This window comes from Plasmodium brasilianum (assembly GCF_023973825.1).
Source record: "Plasmodium brasilianum strain Bolivian I chromosome Unknown PB_00_02, whole genome shotgun sequence".
Lineage (NCBI taxonomy): Eukaryota > Apicomplexa > Aconoidasida > Haemosporida > Plasmodiidae > Plasmodium > Plasmodium brasilianum.
This window is the reverse complement of record NW_027122950.1, coordinates 138003-159575: the sequence shown is the minus strand read 5'-3', so window position 1 is coordinate 159575 and position 21573 is coordinate 138003. Positions and strand designations below refer to the sequence as shown.

Genomic DNA, 21573 nt, shown 5'->3' with positions numbered 1-21573 from the left:
TATTATGGAGAAGTATAAAAATACTTTAAAAAATTTCATAAATTATACATTTACTATATCCATGTCGGATGCATAAAACAAAAAAAAAAAAAATGACTTTATGTAAAAGCTTTCATCTACATAATTTTCACATAAGATGTGATAAACATTATTAGTCAATAATTATATAAAATAATTTAAAATGTTCTTTAAGTTCATTTTCTTTAAAACCTAATTTTCATTAGCACTTAGGTAAATTACTAGAATGCATAATACTGAATTGGTAATACGAAAGTGCCTAGTTTCCAAATATAAATATACTACATAGTGAAATATTATAATTGTGATAAAAAATATAAAAAAACATTTATAAAAATAAATAGATTAAGTAAAATTAAATGATTATACATTAATGTTTTAGTAGTACATTTATTTTTCTTAATTAAAATATATAAATATACACAAAAATATATAAAGGAAAACAAAAAGCAAAAGGTTAAAATAAATTTTCTACTATGAAATACATATAGCACAATTAGAAATAAATATATATAGGACACATAAACGTATATGTTATTTCTTATATTAAATTTTTTGAGTCAAATTGAATTGATTCCATAGCAAATATTAGTTATTATTTATAGTATTTTGAAAAATAAAATGCTATTATATATATAAAATTAATTTCATTAAATTTGTATTTAATTATTAATATTAAACAAAATATAAAAAAAATAATAATGTTACTTAATTTTTTATTATTATGATTAGAAATTTCCTAATGCAAAATATTTTATTAGTTAGTAACACTCATTTTAGCCCCAAAAAATATGAATTAATGAATAAGACATGTATATACAAACTCACTGTCAATAAATGAGCATATTAGGGTATGTAACGCCTATAAATAAAACACATGATAAATAAAATCACCATTTTTATTAGAATTTATGCATAATCGAATTTTATTTATTAAATACAAGCATGTAAAATTCTCATATGTACATTTTTCATAAAATGTTATATTTTTTTCTTTTTCAATGATATATTTTATAGATACATTACTATACATTACTTTAAACCTAATATAACCTATAAATTTAACAAAAAAATTATATAATTATAAAAAAAAAACCAAATAAATTCTATTTATATTTATTTCCTTTTATTACAATAAAAAAGTAGCATTATTAGTATCAAAATATTGATAATTTTTTAATACTAATTTTCCATATTTTAAAATATTTTAAGAAATTATTAATACTATTTTTATCTCACATACAGAAAAACCTACATACATTGTAAGCTTCAAAATAATTATGTTCGCGAGCTCCATTAAGGAAAGGAGTAGTATTTATTTTCGTTTTCTTTATAAATACTTGAACTTGTACATATACACCGTTAATTTTTATAAAATAATTATTATTATTATAAGACAAAAAAAAGTTTATTTCTAAAGTAATACTTAATAACTTATTGTTCTTTGCTCATTAAATACTCAGGTTACTTAGTAAGAAAAGTATACAAATTCAAGAAGGATATACATACATAACTTTCATTATAATATATACTTAAGTAATTCTAATAAATTGAATTAAAAGAACATCTTAAGTAAGCAATATACATAGTGAACCCTTTCCTTATATAGTTACAATTTTATATTATCCCTATTTATTGATCAATTTTATATAATTAACTTTTAGAATAAATATGATCAATTATATATGTATAATTTCAAATATATAAATCATACAAAAATTTAAACATTTACAAAAAACTCTTTTGCATCGTATACTTATTGCAGTTCATCTAACATAATATTATTTATAATAAATACTAACTAAATTTTTTCTTTACAAAAACAAAATATTACAATTTTTTCCTTATATTATACGCAAAAAAAGACATCTACAATTGACATAAAACAATTAATACATTATTTTTAATTGAATCACAAAACAGTCATTTTTTTACTGTAATATAATGAAACAAATGAAAACAAAAAAAGTGTACTTCCTAATATAAAACATGAATTTTCCTAAAAATTTAATGGTATAATAACAAATTCACATTTCTATATGAACTTTATGGAACATATACAAATTTTGCAAAAAAAATATAAAATCACGCATATATTATGTCAGTGTATTGAACTACGCGCAAAAAAAGTTTTTAAATATTAATTTATAAAATAAAGAAATCAAAATGACTAAGAATTTATAACAAAAACTTTTATATCTTATATAAAAACAGATATACATGCTCACGTGGAACCATGAAAATTACGTAATTACATGCACTCTTCTTGTAAAATTATTATACATAAGAATATTACATAACTATTTTTTATAATTTAAAATTTTTTTCCTGTGAAACAACCATACAATTATTACAAATTTTACTATTATTTTTTCTTTATCATTCTATATTTTTTAATTTTTTTATAGGTATAAATAATACCTAATACAATAGATATGATAATTGCAAATATCAAACCTAGTAAAACTATTGTTAACAAATCACTACTACCTTTAGTAGATAGTTCTTTAAATCTATGAACTAATTTTAAAAATACTGATAAACTCAATACTAACAAAAATAATGGAATAAGTGCTAATTTTATCTTCTTTCTATTTATGGCTTTACACTTTTCCCAATAGCTGATTTCTTCGTTATTCCTTATTTTGTCAAAGGAATCTAATAAACTGAATATTTGTTTTTCACAATATACATCCACTCTACTAAATAACGAAGATTTATTACTTTTAGCTACTTTACCCCATTCCACTCTTTTTAATGTACTATCTTTTAATTCTTCGTTTTTTAATAATGTGTCTTTGTTATTTTCAGATACATCTTCTTCATCTAGTACTTTGCTATATAACACATCAAATTTTTCATTCACTGAATAATGCGCTAACAGTCGATTAGTTGTTAAGTATAAATTTCTATCTAACTTATACGTCTCATCCAATAACCCACTGCATCTATTCTAAAAAAGAAAAAGTAAACAAATATTATTTATAAATATATATATTTCAACGCTAAGAAAATGTTATTTTTAAATATAAAATATTCAATAACAAAAAATAAAGTATTATAAGAAATATTATTATAATACCAGATTATTGTTGTAATGAATTATCCAAATTAAAAAAGTAAAGATAAAGATTTTAATAAAAATAGTGGAATTGAAATTTTCTTTCATTGTATACATCATTAATTTTTTTTATATATTAACCAATGCAAAAGATAACTATAGTTTAATATATTGAAAATGATAAATGAATCTGTTAATATTTTATCATTTTTCGTTTATTTAATTTATTTTAAATTTTAAAAAATGAATTATTATAGATATGCTTCATATATTTTTTACAAACACAAAATAATTTTAAAATTTAGAATAATTTCTATATAGGTTATTATAGAAATAAAATTTAATAAAAATAAATGATAATTGTTCATAATATTTAAATTAATTATTTAATAGCAAAGAGATTAAATTTTTATTTATAAATTAATTTAGAAAAAAAGAATATAATAAGAAAATTATTAAGATGATATGAAAACAAAAATTATTTATTAAGTGATAAAATTTTTGCATTCATATAAAAGAAATTATAGTACGTAGAAAATGTATACTAATATATATTCACAAAATAATTATGAATTTTTACTTTGTTTCTAAGAAATAATTCTAATTTCTAACATGTTTTTTTGTGTTACTTCACGCTTTAGTTAAATAAATTAATATGACCCTAAAAATAATAGAAAAAGAACATATAGATATGGAAAATATATTTTTATTTTATCGTATATTAACTTTTATTTAGCTACAACATTTTCTTATATAAATTTTTATAAATTAAGAAAATAAAATTTTTAGTTATTAAAAAATATATTAAATTATGTATATATTTTTTAAAATACCATAATAATGATTATATTTTTGTATAATAATTTCTACAATAGTATAATTTGTATCTAATTTAAAATCAAATTTTTTTTTATATAGTCTAAATTTTAAAAATGCACAAATTAACTTTTTCTTTTTTTCTTTTATTTTCCTAAGTACCACGTATATAACACTGTCAAAAAGTGACAAGCAAATATATACATATATAAAATATAAAGCTTATATAATATATTTATTTTAGAATTACAAATTTGGATAAAATATAATAAAATTAAATACTTATATTTTTATATAAAATTTATTTTTACATTATAATTAGCAAAAAAAAAAAAAAATTGTTACATAAATATTTGAAAATTAATTTTATAAAATTTTTTCCGTATATTCTCAGGTATTTGAGAGAATCTTTTTTTGTTTTGTAACCAGTATTCACATCCTATTACAGGTTGATTATATATTATATTTATAATATTCATAACTAATGTACGCAAAATATAACTTCAATATAAAACATTTTAAAAATTATAAATTGTTGTTCTCTATACTCTCATCTATATTGTTATTAATCAAAAAATTTTTAAAATAAATTGAATAGAATATAAGGAGCTGCAACAAAAAAAAAAAGTAAAACAAGGGATAACAAAATTCATAAAATAAAATACAAAAAAAAAAAAAATTAAACAATTAATTCCTTCATTTGATATGTTTATTAAACATATATATTACAAATTAATCTTTCATGTGAAGTAATTATTTAAAAAGTCTTATTATCAATCAATATTTATATTTATTCTTTTATTGTTATTTAATTTTCTTCAAATTATATATTTCGTACGTATCTATTTCAAGGAGGGAATTAAAATTTGAAATACTTTATTTATGTTATAATATAATAATATACAATTCTGGTATTATGTTTAAATGGATCGATAATTTTAATTACCAATTAATCCCTTAAGTTCCATAAATTAAAACATGATATTTTTTACTATACACAGGCAAAAATATTTTTATATTTCGTGTTAAAAATATAATTCCATATAGTTATCAAATTCAGATTTAAAACCAAAAATAAATAACACCATTTTAATCTATATATTCAAATATATCTATGAATAATTACATAAAAATAATTGGGAGACTCCAATATATTTTGTATTAAATAATATAAGATACTAATCTATTTACATAGAATTATAGTATTGTGGCTTTTTATTAGAAAATTATAATTTATTTAAAATTTTTTAACTATATGTTCTAGTTCTACTATGCTATATATTGATAATTTTTAATAATTTCTATAAGTATACAAAATTATTTTTATTAAATAATGTACATACTTATACAATTTATTAATTAAAATTTAGTTAAATTATACAAATTATGTACAGAAGTGCTAATACACAAATACAGAAGAACATATATATATATAATAAATTATACTATTAAAAAAAATTATTCAGTGGAATAATATGTACAATAAATATATAATTTTTATATAAATGATACATTTATAATATGAAGTGCCATAAGCACATTTTAATTTCACGTAATTTCCATAACCATAAAAACTATTTAGTATAACCTTTATATTATAAATTCTAGTCACTGTGTACAACATAGTAAATATAAAAAAACAAAAACAGAAACAAAAGACGTAATACATTTATAAATATTAATTTTATATAAATATTTTTATTTCACTTATTAATGTTTCCTTTATATATTGTTTTATGGTTAGGCATTTGTTGTTCATATTGCAAATATAATATGAATTTTATATAAAAATATATGCATACCTGAGATATTATATCGAAATATTGATATTATATATCTCCAGTTGTGATATATTTCTTTAAGGTAATAAAATATACCAATAATATAAAATCAATATTAATGTATATAATTATTTTAGAGTTCCTATATAAATTCAGGGATAGTTTATAATTTTATAATTCATCTTAATGTGTATTAATTTTAAAATTCAGCTATTTATAAAAGGTATAAATTGGTATTTTAGTATCATATTGTTATTTAAAACGAACAAGAGTATTTATGTAAAATCACCAATAATTATTTTCATTCGCTAATATTCACGAATTTAAATATAAATTATTTGCTTATTATAAAAAAAGTGATAAAACTAATTATGAAAAAATTAATTAATAAATAATTTTTAATAATTTATTTTGATCATGAATATTAGTTTTAAAGGTTATAATGCAATAAACGACTATAATACCCACAAATTTATATCTGTTAGGAAACATATACAACACAAAACTATATTTTTAATTAAAAAGGATGATAGAGAAGCTTTTAGGAAGTTATGTTAAGAACTAAGTAATTATGCATATGGATGCACTACCATATGAAACTATAATATTGTGGGAATGAGTAACAAAGTATTGGATAAAATATAACTATTGAAATATAAATAACCATAAAATACGTCCTGTAATTATATAAAAAAAAATCTAACAAATTATTATACTTATAATATGAAGAAATGTTCTCGGAAAAAAAAAAAAAGTGATCTGGCTAAAATAGAACACATAAAAAATAGAAACCCATGTAATTCTGATACATACTTAAGTAAATGTATTGAGTATAATGTGGGAATTGAGACAAAAAAGCTGCATTTTAATGAAAATAAAAAACTATTTGAAACATTTTACTAAAAAAACTAACAAAAAACTAAAGAAAAAAAAAGAAAACAACAAAAAAGTACATAGTTAACATGGTACTTAATTCTTATTGTTTTAAAGACTTAACGAATGACAATCCTTGAATATAGTATCATCTCCTCAACCTTTATCTAAAAACATAGAAACAAGATGACCAAAATAATCTCAAATAATACATGATGTTTCATCTGGATCCTATGTTTTAACAGAAAAAAATTTTGCAAAAAATTCCGAAGAAACAGATAAAAATAAACAGAAACTACAACTCCCACCTTTATTTGAATCGGAAGAAGAAGTTCAAATATCATCATCACCTGAATATCCAAATATACAAATTGAATAAAACATATGCAACCTGAAAAATGACAAGTTCTTATAAATTCTAAATCTTCATCCCTAAAAATTACAGGAAAATCTATGTTACGGGTTCCAGAAGCTCAAGTTATAATAACTCTCCATAAACTAGAAACTATTATGTTATCTCTTTAAGCATCGAAGTCCAGCTCACTTTCTCTTTTTACTTTTGTATCCCCCAAAATTCCATGTACCCCTAATGCTACATGTTTTTATATTTTTGAAATAACCACCGTAAATAATATATATATTTAAAAATAAGCTACATATCCAGTAAAAAAATTACCTATTACACAGATATCATCTATTTTTATAATTTTTCTTCTTATTATTTTATTTATCCTTTTATTAAAATAACATAAAACATAAATATTAATAATATATTAAACATTTACTTATTGCAATAATTTATTTTATAAATCGGTCCTTTTCATATCCTAGTTCTTACTAATGAAAATATTCAAAAAATCAAAAGAAATAAAAAGAAGACAAGAGAAATTTCTTATAATATTAGTACCATAACATTCTGACAAAAAAATAAAAATGAATTATTAAAACATCATAATTTGAAACATTCTATATAAGATGAAAAAGAAATTATAAAAAAAATAAAAGTACATGAACAGAATATAATAAAAAATGTAAATGAGCTAAAATAAAGGACAAATACAAAACTATCATATAAATATGTATTCAACTTCTAGAAGAATACAAAAATGAAGAATTAAAATTCAAAAAAAGAGAATACTCAGTAATGTGCATAGTAGAACTTAAAAATAACATATATAAAAGGTTTCATAATTTAAAAAAGGATTAATAAATAATGGAAAATAACAGAAGTAGCATTTCCATTGAAAAATAAAAAGTTCTACGGAATAGAAGAAAGGAAAAACATAAAAAACTTTCTCAAAATTTCAAAAAAGTATAATGGTTTAATAATTTGAAAAAAAAGGGAAAAAGAATAAGATTACTTAGAAAAAAAATATTCATAGGAAAAAAATCCCACTTTTATAAATACAAATACATATATAGAAAAAGTTGACATCAAAAAAGGATATATTTATAGAACAATATTTTGAACAGAACTGATTTATGGGACTGGCAAGAGAATTACAGAACATTTCATTTGAATACGAAATTTAATATATTAAAAATGACATATAACTAATAAATATAGAATAATTGGAGCACAAAAAATTTTATCAAGAATAATATAAATATGTAAAAAAAAAAATACTAGTAAAACTGTGTATACTCGTACTTATGATGATAATCTAAAATTGCAAAAATGAGAATATTGTAAAAAACAGTGAATCATATTTTGATAATTCCATAAATAAATGGAAGAGAAAAGTAAATTTAGGAAAAAAATTAGAAGTAAAAAAAAACATAACTGTTAACAGAGCTGTTTTGGTTAATAAGTAAAATAAGTTAATATAAATAAAATAGACGAATATCGCTTTATAAAGGAAATATATCATTTGATAAGAGAAAATGATACACAAATAAGTTTCATAGTTAACTATGAGGACGTATATAAATCCGCTCGAATATCAAGAAAACATATTTTATAAATTAATAAGCATACATTGAATGCATATTCAGATAATACAAAAAAGCAAACATTTGTTGTCAATGAAAAACATTTCTTAAATATTTCAATGTCATAATGGAACAAAGAACTAGAAGAATGTAAAGTAATGTGTAATATAAAGGAAAAATGCAAGCGTTAAATACGATTATTAAAAAGCGAGTATTTAAAAAATATTCCTAATATATATAACTTTTTCTATTAATTTAAGCATATCTATAAAAAATTTTAAATATTTTATTCATTAAAAATAGAAATATTTTAATGTATATATAAAAAAGTATTAATTTTTTTGTATTAACCATTAGTATATCAATTCACGAAATTTTAAACAATCTTTCTTGCTTGAATCCGTTATAACCATTATATTCAGTAAAATTACAATATATGTTAATTTTGTAATGTATAATTTTAAAATGCACATGAATTTCTTACATAAAAATATATGTATATATATATTATTTTTAGGGATTAATAAACATAAATTTTTATCACATTCACATATATTCAAGTATTTATTAATTTCTTAATTAATATTATGTTAAAAATATATAAGCGATAAAAATATACAAGAATTTAAGTTTTGTTTTCTCACACAATTTAATATATTTATTAATATTATACATATAAAATTCATGAATAACATAACTTTCTTAAGATATGTTTCATCATCATTAAATGCTTATAATATTATTCCCAGATAAATATCCCTTTAATGAGAATACAGGAAGGGGTTCCTTTTTTGATATTTTTTTCATGTATAACTAGACAGATAAAATTATAGAAATTTATACTTCATATATATAAATATATTCTAAATCATTAATTATTTTTCGTTACAAAACATTACAAAAAGTATTTTTATACAGTGAAAAATTTTATCGATTTTAAAAAATAAAAATTTTTTTAAAATTTTCTTATATATATATGCATAAATGAAGATAATTAAAAATAGCAATTTATTATTTATTATAAACATAAGAAGTATAAAGAAAAGATTTTAATATTTTCATTATAGATGTATATTTTACAGGGCAAAAATATTAATAAATCTGGAACATGTTTTTATATAGTCATAATAAATTTAACTGAATCATATTCAATAAAAGGTGAAAAAAGATAATATCATATTAATAATGTATGGCAAAAAAAACATACACAATATTAGCTACCAATTATTTATTACGCTTAAAGATGATGCTTCTTATGAGTTAATAATAATTTTGTTTTCATTTCTATATCGTAAGCAATTTTCCTGTGTAATTAGATGCATTTCCTTATTAAATACTTCAAAATATTTAATAATTTCATTTTAAAAATCATTAAAATTTAAATTAATTTTCTATATATAATACTTTATAGCATATTTAACATTAAGGTATTTATTACCTTTTATTAATTTTTTTTATTTTTATTATATTTCCTTGTTTTTATCTCAAAAAATCAAAAAAATTATTATTGTTAAAATCTTTATTTTTAATATCATTTCGTATATTGTATTATTAAAATTTTTTAATTAAATTTAAAACCACTATGTTCCAAGAAAACTTATGTAAATATATGTTCTACGTTATTTTCAAAAATAAAAATATAATTTATGCAATATTATAATATTAGCGTCAAACAATGTATAATTTACTATTAATAGACCATTAACATTTTGTGCTAAATATATATAATTATGTTATTATTGGATATATTACGTGTACTGACTAAATTTTATTAAATTCCTATATTTATACATACAAATTAATGGTTGTTCTAATTATCTACATTGCAAATTATTTAAAAATAAATTTATATATGTATGACTTCCTAAAATATCAATATATCTTGCTTTATTTTAATCCTAATGTAAAAATTTAAAATAATATTTTTCTACAAGTTAATTTTTATACACTCAGTCGAGTAATATGATTACATTCTATTACAACAAATAAACTTAGCTTTTTAATAATATATATACATAATTCATAAATTTTTTTGTAGTAAATTATCCACAGCCCTCTTGTAATTCTTTTATAACAATTTAAAGTTTTTTAAATTATTATTATACTTATATTACATTAATTAATAATAATATTTACATAGAAAATTTTCAAAAATACTATTATTTGATGCACTTTATCCATTGTTAATTTTTAGTACAAGTTATGATTATCACTAACTAAAGTGAGCTACGTAGTCCTAAATTTTAAAGTAATAAGAAACAAAAAAAAAATTATTATATATATTCTAATGAATATTACCGAACAAATTATAATTATAAAATTTTTATTATCACAAAATATTAGTTATCCTAAAATAAATTCGACATGATTACTAAAACAAGTAAATTATTCTTCTTCATTAAAATTTTTTCATTTGTCTTTTCAGTGTGAATATGACAGTATTCCTATGAGGTTGGATAATTATTACGCACAATATTTATACATTTTTTGTAATATTAAATTCTTATTTCTAAATCTAATATTTTATTTATACTGAAATATAAATATTTTTTTAAATATTTACCATAATTTCTAGAAAAATACATTAGGAAAATCATCTATTAAGAAAATAAACTTAAGTAATACGTTAGATTTAAGTGTATGAAGAATAATATACTTAATAACATATGTATACCCAGAATATATAGAAAAATTGTCAGGAATAAGGTTCAAAGATACATTTCATAAATCATATAATTCATTCAGTGATATGATTATAGAGGATATACTGGAAAATTAGGACAGAATAAAAAAAAAAAAAAAAAAATCATTAAAAAGTTATCATATGAAAGTATTATGTGCAAATTGTAAAAAAAGAAAGATTAAAACTTCCAGATATTAAAAATAAAATGAACCGTAATTTAGAAGATATATCTAACAAAAGAATTAAAAGAATGCGTAAGACAATAAATTCAATTATAGTAAAAAATTGTCTAGGCTAAAATGATCACCAAACTATTGTATCCAGATTTTTGTTTTTTTCCCCCAATTATATGCATTTTTATTTATTCATTTATACTCTTACGTACATATAAAAAATAATAAGTTAAAGTAGTTTAAGAGGTATTACAATATAGATTATTATTAGAAAATTTATGAACTTTCCTTAGGTATTTACTAAAGAATGGTTCCTTTAAATCTTTGAATTGATTGCAGTCGTCATAATTCCCATGAAACATTATGCATTTAAGAGCACACAAAGCTCTTGATATATATTTGATACATGAAATATATTCTTTTAAATTTATATATATATGTATATAATTAATCTCAATGTTATCCTTATATCACCTAGTTTAAATAGTTAATTTATATTTTTTGTGTTTACTTATAAAATAAATATTTCATAAGATTTATAAGAAAATGTAAATTAATTTATTATTTGTTTTTTTATTATACTTTTTTACTTATACTTGTTGATTTTACTAATATTACCTAAGATATATTTTTACTATTACTTTTACTAAGTTAAGTTATTGTAATTATGTACATTTTTTCATTTGTATTTTAACATATATATAAATTCTTATAGAAATTGATTTATTAGGATTTATAATTATTCCCCTTATGTTAATTTATGTATAGAGCCCGCTTCTGTTTGTTTTATATTTTAAGATAATTTTCCTTAAAAGAGCTGCATAACATTAAAGATCTATTATTAAATTTAAAAGTTAATTTCGTAATAATTTTTACTCAATTAAAATATTTTTCATTTAAAAGTGTCAAATTTTTCTAATGATTTATTTTGTTTTATGAAAAAACATAATAAAGTATTGGATTACATAATATATTTTACTAACAAAAACATTTTATCATGTTCAATTTTTAAGCGAGTAAATTTTTATAACATTCATTAGTGTTTTATATTCTTTACTTTTTGTATTATTCTATTCAAAAGTAATGTCATATTTTATTTATTTTGTTAATTCTTATTGTCTAAATTCTTTCTTTTCTATATAATCCACTAAAATAGACAATATAAATATGGAAAAAAATTAATACAAGTATATACGTACATTTCACATATTATATAGTTCTTTCTATTATCGGTAATGTTACATAGCTGTCCAAGTGAATATGCTTGATAAAATTTTATCTGTGACTTCCTTATATGAATGATTACTAAGAATAAAAAAAGACCAAGAAAATATGAAATGTTAACTGAACATTTATGTAAATAACAATCCAGTTAAAATAATAAATATGTATAATTGAAAAAGTTATTTTTTTATTACAACTTCTTATAACTAACAGTTAATTTCATTTTCACATACAAGCAAAGCCCAATAATAAACTTCCTAATGAATAATATTCGTAACATAATAATAAAACAAAGAATTTATATTTAATAATACAATCCTGTTTTATCAACTGAACGTCCTCACTGTTATATAAAACATGTATTTGACGTACTGCATTTGTATAATGATTAAGCAATAAATTAAACTATAAATGAATAAATATATATACAGAGTACATGTAATTTTTCAATAAATTCAAAATTGAAAGACATATTGAATACCAATTGAATGTATTATTTATGGAATAATTTTATTTTATTATAATTTCTATGGAAGGTATTAATAACTCAAAGCGAATGCAGTAAATAATATAATCATTTAAAAGTGTTTTTTTTAAAAAAAAAAATTACTTTGTCTAATATGTATTATTATGCTTCATACATGCTGAATCCAAAATATTCGTGAATTTAATTGTTTTTTACTCCTAAATAATAAGTAATTCTTTTCCCATTTATATTAATTTCTCTTTTTCATTTCAAAGATATTATTATGTATGCAACTTACATAAAATATCCTTCTTTTATTTATTAATTATACATAGAAGACGAACTTTATATAATAAAGAAAAATACAAAAAAAATTAATTTTAAATTTCAAATTATTCATATATATATATGTTAATTTCATATGAATATTATTTCTCTTTCGGAATTAACTTCTATTTCAGCAATTATATAATTCTAAATTCATTCAGCTCTTCACATTTCAAAAATATATATTTTTTAGTTTTTTACTGATTAATTCACTTACAATAAATCATCATCATACCTTAAAATAATAAATATTACATATTTATTCTTTACTATCCATGATGAATAACTTGAATTAAGGAATTCTAATGTACTTCAATTAAATTATTGTATTAATTCTTGTAATCATATATATTTATCTTTCAACAAAAAAAATAAAAACCGTAAACTATTATCCTTTCCTCAGCTCATCAATATAATTCATATTCCTTATTGCTGCTTTAGAAATAAATATATATTAATATATTTTTAATATATAATTGATGTAACATTTTAATAATTTTCTCGTTTATAATAAATCTTTATACACCTTTATTATGCTTTACAAGTTTATAAAGTAATTAATATAATCTTTGATAATACACAATTTTAAAATTAATTGATAAATATATATAAAACAATAATTTATAATATATTATAATTTTTACAATTTTGACTACATACATTTACAAGTACATAATACTAAATACTAATCACTATATCAATAGAACAAATAAAAATATATAACTATCATATATGTATGTTTTACGATACATTAAAATAAGTATTTATCGTTAAAAAAAAATTACATTTCACTACTATATAAATTATGAATATTTTATTTCTTTAACATATATTCTTAAACAAAATAAAAATATATAATGTATATATAAATAAGTGTATAATGCTCAAATAAACTATTACAATTTCAATGCAAATTATTTATTCAATGTTTTGTTCTACCAAAAGCTATTACTTCCAGAACATGATTTATACGTATAACACTTCTGCTTCCCCAAAACATTTTATAACATATGTGAAAATAAAGCAAATAATTCACATTGAGTAATAAGATAAACGAATTTCACTATCTCCCCATTTTGTTTTTCTGCTTTTCGCTTCATAAAATCTTGCTAGGTTTCCAGATGGATCCAAAAAATTATACTTATATTTATTTTTTCCACGGTAAGAAATCTGACATAAAAAAAAAATATAATAAACAAAAAAGTTATATTTCGTAATTATACTTTTATAAGGAAGATCAGCTATATAAAAATGTGTAACATATTTATATTTTAAAATGAAATTTTAATTTACTTTATAAAATAAGAATGAAGTAAACAGTACTCCTACAACTACAAACCCAAATGTTACTGCTTTGTAGAAAGGATCATTCATTAACTTATTAAGTGTTTCTTTTAATGAATTTCCACTTTTAATTTTATCTCTGTCAATAATTAAATCTTGAATTACTGCTTTCCAATATCCACTGTATGCATGTTGTTCACATTTTAATTCAGATATAAGATCATAAGGGTTATATTCTTCCCCACAATTAAAATATTTTTGACATCTGTTTTCGTGATTTTTCCCCTCCAAGAAATAAGTGCAGCATTTATTTATATGCCTTTCATATAAAATTTTTATCTGTTCAAGATATTTGCAATACTTTGTTTGTTCTTGATTTGGACTTTTTTTTTTATTAATATCATTATATTTTTTAAAATAATAGTATAAATACTTTTCTTCTTTCCATTCATCAAACGTACCATCCAAATCAAATGTACAACTATCACCTATAATTTCATTATATGCGTAAATTATAATGCTATTAATTTTAGATATATCATATTTGGCCAAAGAATTATTCCATGTTGTACTAAATTCTTTCATTATTTGTTCGTATGTCCAGTAAGAAAAGTAAGGACAAAAATCATGGTTATTATTTTTTATATAATTCTTTTCAAGATTATTTAATTTATTTAAAATATTCTCACAAAATTTTTTCACTTGAGTGCTTCCATTATTACTCAACGTCTTACAATAACTACTATCTTCGGTTGTAACACTATCGTCATTAATTTTATCAAATTTTTCATTTTTAGATAATTCTTTTGATACATCTTCCTAAAAATTAATTATAACAAATTAACCATATGAATACGTGTACTTTTTGTTTAAAAAAAATTATTTGTTACTCAAAATAAGATATAAAATATTAAAACAACCAGTAATCATTAACGATTATAATTTATATGCAAAATTTACCAAAACATTTTCTTCTGTATCCTTCATTCTATTTTAACATTTATCGATTAAATGAAGTAATCATATTTACTAGAATATAAACATCAATATATAAAGAATAATATCCCATAACCTTCTCATATAATATTTATTCCTTATGTATATTATTAGAAAGTAAATAAATATTAATTAGAGATGTTTATTCCTTAATTGCAATTTTTAGGTTATGCAACAATAATTATATCATTAGAAAGTAAAATTAACATTTTTATTATTGAAAAATTTAAATAAATATTAGCAACTTCGTACCAATAATAAAATTTAATTTTATAAGAGCTTTATAAGGCTTTATTAATGTTATATAGTACAAAAAAATATTACTAAATGATATATATATATATATAAATGTAAGTTTATATTAAAATATTCATTAAATTAACATAACTGATTTTTAAAATGTTTCTTAGAATTTGATTTCCTTTATCATAACATGATTCGAAGGTTCATACATATATGTTATATATTAATATAATTTACTTCCTATAAACAATTATAATAATGCATAATTTAATATATTATCTTTTGCTAATGTGTCTTAGAAATGTAAAATTTAAAAAATCCTTTTAATGTTATAATATGTTAATTAATATAATAAATACTTTATAAATTCTATTTGATAAAAAAAAAATATATATTTGTAAATATTTAATAAAAAATATCCAATTTATTACATAAAAAAATTATTTATTCTCTCTATATTATTATTTTGGAAACTTAATATTTTATTTTTCTGTATACTACAATAGTAATAATGCATTATATATGCTCCAAAAAATAATCACTCAAATATATACATATATAAGATTAGTTTTTTTTTTTTTTAATTTATTTGAAATAATATTATTTTAAAAAATATAAAAATACACAATTTTAAAAAGACTAAGATAAGAATACAAAATATATATTTTTATTATCTTACATAAAAAAATATAGCTGAAAATTTAATTAAAAATAAAATTAATTTAATTGCAAGCCATATATATACTGCAAAAAAATATTTTTATCATTTATATATATATTAAAATAATAATTAAAAAGAACTCCCTTGTATATATCAATTGATTTATATCCAATATTTTTTCATTTATTTATGCTCTACTTAGTAATAATTCAGAAAAACTATAATAATAAATATAGTAAAAAAATAAAAGAATTCTTACAAGGTTATTCATATATTGTTTCAAACCCACGTTTTTCAATGGAACACATTCAACCAAAGATCATCAATATCACTGTGTTTACTCCATTATGGTATTACTATATATTATTCTTATTAATTTAATTATTGAACTACTAAATATTTTATCCTAACAATATACTGGATATAATAAAATAAAAATTAAATAAAATTTTTAAGAAATAATAATAAATAACTTTTTTTTCTAATGAAAAATTAATACTTTAAAAAAATTCTATGGAATTTTATTTTTTTTTGGATAATATCATTACTGATAGAATGATAATTACTTTTGTATTAGTATATATAATATTTATTCTGAGAGAATAATTATATTAAAAAGGAGTGAGTATATAAACTAAAATTAATTAATTCACCCTTCTTCTCAAATGTTAATTCTATTTATTACTTATAACGTTATTACATATAACATTTATTCATGATCATATGAATGAATAATATCCTGTGTATTATTAGTTAAATTTAATTTAATAAAAATTGTTACTAGGAATATCAATATTTGCCGTAGTGTACTTATTATATCAATAACATTTAATTACTCTTATGAAATGATAATTCAAATTTGAAAAAGTTAATAAAAATGTATTATAAAAAGCATATTATGTAAAATATTTTAAAAAATTAAATGAAAAATTAAAAAAAAAATAAATTTCTATGTTATACTTTAAATGTAGAAAAACGGGGGTAACAATATTTCTGTAAAAATAGGGAAAATAATTTTTTAAATATTTCAATTAAAATTGGTTTGAGTTTCCACATACTAATTTTTTATTATATTTATACCCATTTATTTTTCAACAGTAGAAACCACTCCTAATTTATACTACATTCGCATTAGTAGAAATAAAATTCATTATAATAAATATATATAGTTAATTTTGTAAAAAAAATATATACAGTACGATAATTTTCATTGCAGTTTCTGTATAATAATTATATAAATGTCGTTCAAAACATCAAATTCAAATAATATTTCACAATAAAGCAAATATAATTATTCGGAAATTTTATAAATAAGCAATTTATTTGAAGGACAAAATGCCTAATTATTTAATATAAATCAAATTATAGTTTACGTAGATTAAAAAAAGTATAAAAATAAATTATTCGTATATTAATATATTATTTGAATAGTATGTTACTTTATAAATCAATATTTTTCTATATGTTATTTTAAAGATTAGTTTTTCTTCTTACTTGTAACACAACATATATGTTTCTCTATAAAAATTTCAAAACGCATTAGTATTTATATTTTTCTTATTATTAGAAATACGTATTTCGAATTCTAAGTCTTAATAAACGAACAATTTTTATTAACATATATTTATATACATTAGAAAATACTTATACAAATATATATAAAAAATATAAATGAAATATTTGTTTTTATTTTTAATATGAATTTAATTGAATACATATAATAATGATATTTTCTTTTAACTTGTTTGTACCAGAATAAAATGGAAAACATAACTGATCTTTTGGTACACATTTATATTTTATAAAAAAAATAATTTAAAATATATACAAATTATTGCTTTTAAACACAACAAAAATTACTTCTTTAAAAATAAAATCTATATTATATAATTTATTATTTCTTAATATTCAGCATCAACATTTAGAAGAATCACCATTAAGTAATATATATAATAAATTTAACAGTAATGTAAATGAAAGCCAATACGATAAAATTTGTAAAGAATGCAATGAAGTTAAAGATGATTATCCAACAGGAAGTTATGATCTTTGTAAAAAAATTGCAAGAAATGCAGAAGATTTATCACTAAAGAAAAATAAAAAAGGATATATTTCTCACTGTTTACATTATACATACTGGGTATATTATAAAATAAAAAAAATTTTAGAGCTTAGCCCCGAAACTAATAAATTAAAACATCTTGTTAATCTTTTAAATGTAAGAAGTAAAATTTATGATCATTATTCTTTATATAAATGTCTACCTGAAATTGAAGAGAACACTATAGAAGGATTAAATGAAAAGGTAGATGAAAAATATTTGTTCGATTATTTTCAATATTATGATAACATTAAAACATATAATACTTGTATTAAGGTTAAATTCAAAGAATACGAAAAATACCTTATTCAGATTAAAGAACTATACATAAAGCATAAAGATACTAAAGAATGCTGTGATGATTCTTTTTGGGGTAATTGCGATAAGTATTTTAAATGTCATGAAGAGTTTGATCCTAATACACTCTTATCTTCATTAAAGGGTAAAAAAAATAATAATTGTAATATCTTAAAAACATTAGAGAAACCTTCAGAATCCAGTAATTCAATGAATTCTCAGGGTTCCCAAAGAGATTTTAAGGATTCAATTTATTTTCTCAGATGTACAGACAATATGGGTGACAGTCCAGAAGATACAAGTCATATAGGCGGTAAAATTAATTGTTATGCACTTCCAGCATCTCATGAATCACTTAATAAGCCAACGTCACCATATTATCTACCTCCCCTTCATGTCGATTCTGCTATGACCACTGTACAAAGAAGAACTTCTACGGCCACCCCTTATGGAAGTAAAGACTCTGAATCAGTCATAATCCCCAGTGAAGGAAAGCAGAAATCATTTGGAGCTACAACTAACGGAGTTCAAGGTAAAAAAATGGAAGGGGATGCAGTATCTTCTAATTTAAATCTAAGAAGTAACGCGTTATCATCCCTTTCAATGTCATTAGATCAAAAAAAGAAAGAAAAATCCGAAGAACAAGACTGTTCAAAATATGGATTAGTAAGAGGCATATCAGGAGAATGCAGAGAACCAAGTGTTCGTGAAACTCTAATGATTGGGGCAAAATGGAATATCTATGCCCCACAAGGACAAGTTAAATATTCGCCTGAAATTATATCTGTACTTCTTAAGAATTCAGATAAGTCCAATATATTCAGTAACAACATATTCCGTGTTGGTATCGCATTTACTTTGATAGTGGGAATAATTTTAACTATTTACATTTATTATAAAGTAAATTTAAATTCTTAGTAAAATAAAATATATATTAATTTATAATTTTTAATATTCCCAAAATTTTATAATTATAAAATAAATATATTTTTTTTACTATTCAATTTTATATTAGTTTACGCCCTTCGGAAGAGGTTTTCATAAAAAGGCATCAAGGAAAAAAAGAATTGACGACTACTATTATGATGATCCGCATATGCGGCATTTTGTAATCCGTGCTCCAAAATCCGTTAAAAGGAAAGTTGGTAATAGAAGATTACATTTTTCTTATTATTCTAGGTGAAACCATATTTGTTTACTTTAAATAGAATATAATATGATTTAGAAGAATTACATTGAAAATATTGCATTAGGAGGGCATACACTCATTTATAATTAGTAACGGAAAAAAAAATATATCAATGAAATACAGTTAATACATAAAATATATCTTTTTCGTGTTTACAATGTATAAATGAAAAATTATACAGTGTAGTAATTATATATAACTATATGATAAAGCTTTTATATTAAAAAATATTTAATCACGGAAAATAGGTATAATTTTACATATAATATGAAAAATATAAAAATATATGAAAACTAATATCATACGGAAAAGCATGGTAAAACATTAGTATTTATATATATTAATAAAAAACGAAATTATATTAAAATACATATATAAAATAATAAGAAAATATTAATAATATAAGAAGTTCTAATCTGTTTGAGAGAACATACATGAAAATACAATAATGATACTATATGAAACTAAACAACTAGCTCTTTAAATAAGTAAGAACAAAATTAAAAAAAAGCGTATGCATATATCTCATCAAAAAATGTGAAAGAAGAATAACGTTAAATGTAAATATTTAGATAGAAACGGAAAAAAATAGTTCGTTATTAGGATTACTTGGAATATTTTTTATAAAGTAAATAACTAAATTTAAGAATTATACCTACCTTAATAAAATATCTTGCGTATATATATTTTTATTTAAGTTCAATAACTAAAATTCATTATCACATATTATTATATTATTTTCTTCTCTTTTCCCTTTTTTTCTTCTTTCGACTTACTTATTTGTTATAAGTAGTATATATTTTATAAAAATTCCATATTAAATTTTACACAAATATAATACCACTTCCGAAAAAGAATAAAATATTGTAAATTACGTTAACGTAATTAATACAATAGTATTATTACAATTCAATATTTTATATAAATGATCTAAACTGTTTAGTATTACATGTGGCTCTTCCTTTCTGGCAGCACTTGTACAATTTTTATAAAAATATAGAATAATATAAAATGAATTATAATTTATCAATAATAGAAAAAAAAAAATTTATTAATTTACAACACTAATACAATCTCTCATGAAACTGTAGCACAATAAAATTTATAATGAGAGATTATGCCATATAAAAAGATATATCAACATTATTTATATAATATATACATTCGTTAATTATCTATGGTACATTTAAAAATATATTATTTATATTATTATGTATATAAAACTTATGAAGTATTTTATAAAAAAATATATTGTTGGTAATATTTAATAAAAATTAAAATTATTTAAAATTTTTAAAATATGGTATCATTGTTGTATTTTATATAAAATATTACATATGATATGAAACTTGAAATATTTTTTAGAAAAACATTATAATTAAAATAAATAATAAGCATATGTTCTTTCATGTTCTATACATTCATTTAAAGTATATATTATTTAGAGT

General features: G+C 19.5%; 3 protein-coding genes across 3 annotated transcripts; 1 reads left to right on the top strand and 2 right to left on the bottom strand.

Annotated features, from left to right (window-relative positions):
• Positions 1-2383: 2383 nt before the first annotated feature.
• MKS88_000091 (uncharacterized protein) lies at positions 2384-3187 on the bottom strand (the record flags this gene model as incomplete). Its single annotated transcript, XM_067219424.1, has 2 exons — positions 2384-2971; positions 3101-3187. The coding sequence occupies 2 exons, from the start codon at positions 3185-3187 to the stop codon at positions 2384-2386; spliced, it is 675 nt and encodes a 224-aa protein (XP_067070249.1).
• An 11199-nt stretch (positions 3188-14386) lies between these two features.
• Positions 14387-15625, bottom strand: MKS88_000090 (uncharacterized protein; the record flags this gene model as incomplete). The annotated part of the gene is made up of 3 exons (XM_067219423.1): positions 14387-14524; positions 14678-15457; positions 15599-15625. The coding sequence occupies 3 exons, from the start codon at positions 15623-15625 to the stop codon at positions 14387-14389; spliced, it is 945 nt and encodes a 314-aa protein (XP_067070248.1).
• A 2673-nt stretch (positions 15626-18298) lies between these two features.
• On the top strand, positions 18299-20119 carry MKS88_000089 (uncharacterized protein; the record flags this gene model as incomplete). The annotated part of the gene is made up of 3 exons (XM_067219422.1): positions 18299-18322; positions 18451-19836; positions 19952-20119. 3 exons carry the CDS (start codon positions 18299-18301, stop codon positions 20117-20119), a joined length of 1578 nt encoding a protein of 525 aa, XP_067070247.1.
• Positions 20120-21573: the final 1454 nt, after the last annotated feature.